Source organism: Penaeus vannamei, unplaced genomic scaffold, assembly GCF_042767895.1.
Source record: "Penaeus vannamei isolate JL-2024 unplaced genomic scaffold, ASM4276789v1 unanchor652, whole genome shotgun sequence".
NCBI lineage: Eukaryota > Metazoa > Arthropoda > Malacostraca > Decapoda > Penaeidae > Penaeus > Penaeus vannamei.
In genome coordinates, this window is record NW_027213656.1 from 105001 (window position 1) to 111582 (window position 6582).

At 47.1% G+C, this 6582-nt stretch overlaps 1 protein-coding gene across 1 annotated transcript in view; it reads right to left on the reverse strand.

Annotated features, from left to right (window-relative positions):
* LOC113803129 (uncharacterized) overlaps window positions 1-1149 on the reverse strand; it is a 20658-nt gene extending 19509 nt beyond the window's left edge. Inside the window, exon 1 of the mRNA XM_070119777.1 lies at window positions 1132-1149. Within this exon, the coding sequence (XP_069975878.1) occupies window positions 1132-1149 (18 nt within the window). The remainder of the gene's footprint in view (window positions 1-1131) is intronic.
* Window positions 1150-6582: the final 5433 nt, after the last annotated feature.

Sequence of the window (6582 nt, forward strand, 5' to 3'; positions counted from 1 at the left end):
GGGGGAGGGGTGGTAGGAGGGTACGGGGTAGGGGGCGGAGTGGGGTAGGTGGGGGCGGTGTGGGGTAGGTGGTGACAGGGGGCGGGTGTAGGTGGGGGGACGTGCAGGACTGTGGAAGGGGAAGGGGGGGAGGAAATTCTATTTTGTTGGTGGTGTTGCGGCGTGGAGGCGGAGGGGGGTAGTGTGGGGGAGGGAGGATGGAGAATGGGGGTTACTGTGTGGGGGGGGGAAGTCTGTGGTGGGGTTGTGTAGGGAGGGGGCCAGTGTGTGTGTATGTGGGTGTGTGTGTGTGTGTTTGTGGTGGGGTTGTGTGGGGAGGGGGCCAGTGTGTGTGTGTGTGTGTTTGTGCCTGTGTCTGTGTGTCTGTGTGCTTTTCAGACACATATATTCTCTATACATGTATGTTTTATTCGTGTCTATACCCCCCTCCCCCCATTCCACCATCCCCTCCCCCCACCTGCTCCTAGACCCACACTCCCTCACCTATATTCATCGGTGAGAGAGCAAGAGAGCATAAGGGAGAATTAGAAGAGGAAGACAGAAGGGGTGGATTGGAAGAGGAAGGAGAATACATAGACACAAACAAACACATTCATACACATAACATACAAACAAATATATACACACGCAAACAAGCCCACATACACAAACAAAAAGCACATATACATAAGCAAATAAATAAATATACATATAAACAAACAAACACACACATACACAGACAAACACACACAAACAAATATACAAACACACAAACAAATAAATAGACACACACACAAACAAACATACAAAAAAATATACACACAAACAAACAAACACATCAATCAAACAAACATACAAAAAATATACACACAAACAAACAAACACATCAATTAAACATACTTACAAAAAACACATACACACAAAGAAACAAACACATCAATCAAACAAACATACAAGCAAACCAAACAAACACATCAATAAACAAACAAACAAACAGGTAGACACGTAAAACTCCAAGTCCCGTTTGCCGCTTCGTGCCGTGAAGGGGTTGCCGAGTGACATTTATGGGCGAATTTCCTCTTATAAACTCGCACCTCGCTTCTCCAGGCCTTCAGTATCGGGTTATGCCGTGGTTGGGGAGGGTGTCATTACGCGTCTATGGTGCGCCATGGTGCCCTGGCGTCTATTGTATGGGGAGAGAGGGAAGATGAGGGGAAGGGAAGGGAGAAAGAGGGGAACGTGGGTGTTTTGGGGGAATGGCAGGAGGATGGGGTGATATTCATATATATATGTGTGTGTGTGTTGTATACACACACACACACACCTAAATATATATATATATATATATATATATATATATATATATATATATATATATATATATATATATATGACTGTAGTTATATATATATACATATATAAAATATGTATATATATACATATATATATATATAAATATATATATATATATATATATATATATATATACATATTTATATAGTTATATATATATATATATATATATATATATATATACGCATTATGGAAGAGTGAGGAAAATGAGACAGAGAGGGGGGAGGGGGTGAAGAGAGAGAGAGGGAGAAAGAGAGAGAGAGAGAGATTTGATTTGATTTGAAAACATTTATTTACAGAGCAGTTTACATGCCCTGTAAAAAGCCAGGGAAAGATGGCCGAGCATCTACCCAATCTGGCTGAACTTATACTGACTTAAGGGCCAAAGTCAAACATTAAGTATACATGCCTGAAGGGCTGCACCTTAGTGCTCACCTTATTTGTTATCTATGTAATAACTGAAAAAAACACATACACGATTTTACAAAAATGAACAATGTTTCAGTAATTCTTGATATTCCATTGTGGTACACTTAAAGTCACTGTGGGCCATCATTTGTCACCTGATTTTCAATTTCTACAGGTTGTAGAAGGGTAAACCGTTGTCCAAAGAGCACTGAAAACATTTTTTCCTGGAATTGTAATTGTTGAGCAAATTGTTGCTGCATCATGAGCATCATTTGTTCTATTTTCTGCATCAGCATTTGCAGTAGGTCCTGTCTTCCCTGTGGAGTCGGCGATGGCACTAAAGCAGGTGCAGAAGTCGAAACTGCTGTGTGTGCTGAGACATGTGGAGATGTCGAAAGCGATGTCAGTGTTGAAGCAGGTTCTGAAGTCGATGCCGAAGTAGCAGGAGCTGAAACTGTCACTGAAGGGGCTGAAGCAGACCTTGAAGCTGGCGCTGGCGCTGGAACAGGAGCTGAAGCTGGCGCTGGAGTAGGAGCTGAAGCTGGCACTGAAGGGGCTGAAGCAGACCTTGAGGCTGGCGCTGGAGCAGGAGCTGATGCCGATAGTACGGCTGGAGAGATTTTACTTTCAGCATACCTCGCCACATTTATCCTCCCAAGCTGGGGGAATTCGGCCTCATCGTTAAGACGAGGAAATGGCTTGGGATTGCGAGAAGGCAGAACAGCCTGTTGTTTCTTTAGCAATTTGTTTTTTCTATCGTTCGGATAGTATGCACATAATGAAGAGTTTGCATTATGTTCAAGTCTGCAATTGGCACATTTCCTTGGGAGTTGATTACCCTGTGCGATTTTTTCGGCGCACTCCCTGCTCATGTGAGCGGCCGCGCAGTACCGACAGCGCGGCTCCTCGCGGGGACAGGCGCGTGCCCCGTGCCCCCATCTGGAACAGTTGGCGCAAAATGGGGTGAGGGATTTGAAGACAGCGCACCTGAAAGGTGCCATGCCCTCCACAATTTTTATGGATTGGGGGATTTTCTCCCCTTCATAAGTGATAATGAGCCGCTGTGTCATTCTACTGTTAAATTGAATGCGTTTAGCATGTATAATCTTTTCATTGTATTCGGTGACCTCACTGGTGTCAATTTCCCTCGGGACATCGAACACAACGAGGTTAGTGCAGTGTCCTCAGCCATAAGCTCTGCTTATTTCGAGGATTTCTCCTGCCGCTCCGGTCGTGGTTATACGTTTAAGAATTTCTTCATTCTTACAGCGTACGTAGATGTTATTTTGACCTAGTCTTAATTCTAGGGCTCCTTTAGTCTTGTTATAAGGAGCCATCTTCAGCACTTGAGACACCCAACGGTATTTGTCCCCATGTGTCACTAGCTTTGTGTCCCTCCTGAAATATGCACACATATGGCTGGGGGATACAAGTTCTGCAGACTCATTACTCAATTGTCTTTTTGCTTTTTTCTTTGTTCGTTCGTTCTCAGTATTCGTATCACTTGCTGAGATGTCCATCTCCGTCAACAGAGAAAACCCGGCTTGGGTAGCCATTGTATACACAGGTGTTCTGAGGTCAGATCATTCGCTGAAATGTCGCACACAAACAGACCTCACCTATTTACTTGGGTGCGGTTAGCGTAGAGACCGCACAGATTCCTCACATAACTACACATATATCTGGTTTGAATTCATTAATGTTTTTTTCCACTTTCACTGTAAGTAGCTTTGGATCTTCACGAGAGAGAGAGAGAGAGAGAGAGAGAGAGAGAGAGAGAGAGAGAGAGAGAGAGAGAGAGAGAGAGAGAGAGAGAGAGAGAGAGAGAGAGAGAGAGAAAGAGAAAGAGGGAAAGAAAAGGGGCAAGAGAGGTCGCGTCTATACGTGCGTGTGTTCCTCCATTCCCCCCATGTTAACCAAATCACATAAACATTTCTCCTCCCTTTCACGCGTTCGCCCCCCTCCCCCCCCCCCGGTGAATACAGGAATACCCTACCCCTCCCCCCGTCACGTACCCCCACCCCAAGCCCTCCTCCTCCTCCCTCCTCCCTCCTCTTCTCTCTACTCCTCCTCCTCTTCCTCTTCCTCTTCTTCCTCCTCCTCTTCTTCCTCTTCTTCTTCCTCTTCATCTTCCTCTCTTCCTCCTCCTGCTCCTCGCCCTCTTCTTCTTCTTCTTCTTCCTCTTCCTTTTCCTCCTCCTCCTCCTTCCCATCCTCATCCTCATCCTATTCTTCTTCTTCCTCCTCCTCTTTCTTATCCTCATCCTCATCATCCTCTCCCCCCTACTACTACTACTACTCTCTGCTATCTCCCCAGCATCTCCCCCACCTCAGTGCCTCTACGTAAACCCCCCATTTCCACCTGAACTCCTCCCAACCCCCTACCCCCCACCAATCTCAATCTCTCTCCAACCCCCACACTAACCCCCACCAACCCCAACCCCCACCCACCCCTCTTCAACACCTTACACTAACCCAACCCCAATCAATCGTAACCGCTCCCCAACCCCCACACTAACCCCCACCAACCCCCAACTCCCACCCAAACCTCTTCAACCCCCCTACACCAACCCCTAACCCCCCACCAATCTCAACCCCTCGTCAACCCCCACCAACCCCCAACCTACCTCCCACCCCTCTTCAACCCCCTTACACCAACCCCCATCAATCGCAACACGTCACCAACCCTTGTCCCAAACCCCACGCCCCTACCCCCACCCCATCCCGACGCCCCAACCCCCACGCCCCCATCCCCACCCCCACCCCCCACCTAAACCCCACGCCCCAATCCCCCCACCCCCACGCCCCCACGCCCCAACCCCCACGCCCCAACCCCAACAATCCCCCGGTGCAAATGTTTATACGCGGCCAAAAGACAGTGATCGTCACCTATAAAGTCGGGATTTACGCGCCATTCGCGATGATCTTAAAAGCGACGAAAAAAAAAAAAAAAAAAAAAAAAAAAGTTGAGACAAAGGTGGCCAAATGTCGAACTTGGTTATGCGATCTTTGGCTGTGGTTGTGGGCGTGATAGTGGAGGAGAGTGTAGGGGTGGGTGGGTGGGTGGGGTGGTGGGTGTGGGTGGGTGGAGTGGGTGTGGGTGGAGTGAAGTGGTTATGCGTTTGGGGATGTCCTAGTGTAGTGTGCTTGTGTGTGTTTTTATGATGTTGTGTGGGTCTAACTATCTGTCTGTCTGTTTGTCTGGGTGGGTATCATTCTATTTATCCACCTGTCTAGTGGTGTGTCTGTCTGTCTGTTCTGTCTCTCTCTAACTATCTGCCTGGCTTCTGCCTGCCATCCGTCTATCTCTCTCTCTCTCTCTCTCTCTCTCTCTTCTTCTCTGTCTTCTTCTCTTCTCTCTCTCTCTCTCTCTCTCTCTCTCTCTCTCTCTCTCTCTCTCTCTCTCTCTCTCTCTCTCTCTCTCTCTCTCTCTCTCTCTCTCTCTCTCTTTCTCTCTCTCTACCGCTTTCGCTTTTTCACCTGATGACAAGTCTCTCTTTTCTCTCTCTCTTTTCTTTTCCATCTAGCGCTACCTATCTTTATCTCACCTTTTTTTCTCCCCTCTTTCTTTCTCTTCTTCTATCGCTCTGTCTGGCTCTGCCTCTCCTTCTAACTCTTCCGCCCCCCCCCCTCCCCCTCCACCTCTTACCCTCTCCCTCTCCTCTTTTTATTTGAAGTAATTACTGTTCTAATGAACAATTTGCATACACTTACCCTCAGCCAAGGAAGATTAACCAAAGACTACCCTACTACTTCTTAACATCATAACTTTGAAGATAAAGGAGTTTAGTGGGGCTCGAAGCAGGCAGGTTGGGGAGAGATGAGAGAGAGAGGGAGAGGGAGGGAGGGAGAGAGAGAGAGACAGGGGGGGAGGAAAGAGAGAGAGAGAGAGAGGGGAGGGAGGTAGAGAGAGAGAGAGAGAAGGATGAGAGAGAGAGAGGGGGAGGTAGAGTAGAGAGAGAGAGAGAGAGAGACAGAGAGACAGAAAGAGAAAGGAGTGAAGGAGAGATAGAGGGAGCGGGGAGAGAAAGAAGAGAGAAGAAAGAGAGAGAGAGCCAGGCAGACAGACAGAGCAGTAGAGAGAGATAGAGAAAAAGAGAGCGACAGAGAGAGAGAGAAGAGAGAGGGAGAGAGAGAAGAGAGAGGAGAGAGAGAGAGAGAGAGGGAGAGAGAGAAAAAGGAAGAAAGAGAGAGAGAGAGCCAGGCAGACAGACAGAAAAGCAGAGAAAGAAAGAGAGAAAGAGAAAGACAGAGAGAGGGAGAGATAGAAAGAGAGAGAGAAGAGAGAGAGAGAAAAAGAGAGCGACAGAGAGGAGAGAGAGAGAGAGAGAGAGAGAGAGAGAGAGAGAGAGAGAGAGAGAGAGAGAGAGAGAGAGTGTGAGAGAGAGAGAGAGAGCCAGGCAAAAAGACAGAAAAGCAGAGAGAGAGAGACAGAAAGAGAGACAGAGAAAAAGAGAGAGAGAGAGAGAGAGAGAGAGAGAGAGAGAGAGAGAGACTTATCCTCCCCAATCTTAATGAAACAAACACCAAAGCTCTCTATCCAACGAGCAAAAGGAACAACATCTCGTAAACTCTCGTGTAACTGTCAATAAAAGGATATAAAGTCTAGGAGAGAGAGCGAGAGCGAGAGATAGTGATAGAGAGAGAGAGAGAGACGGATAGAAAAAGAGAGAGAGACAAACAGAGGCAGATAGAAAGAGACAGAGACAGAGACAGAGACAGATAGAAAGAGAGAGAGAGAGAGAGAGAGAGAGAGAGAAATAGAAAGAATTAGAGAGACAGACAGAGGCAGATAGAAAGAGAGAGAGAGAGACAGACAGCCAGCCAGACAAACAGATAGACA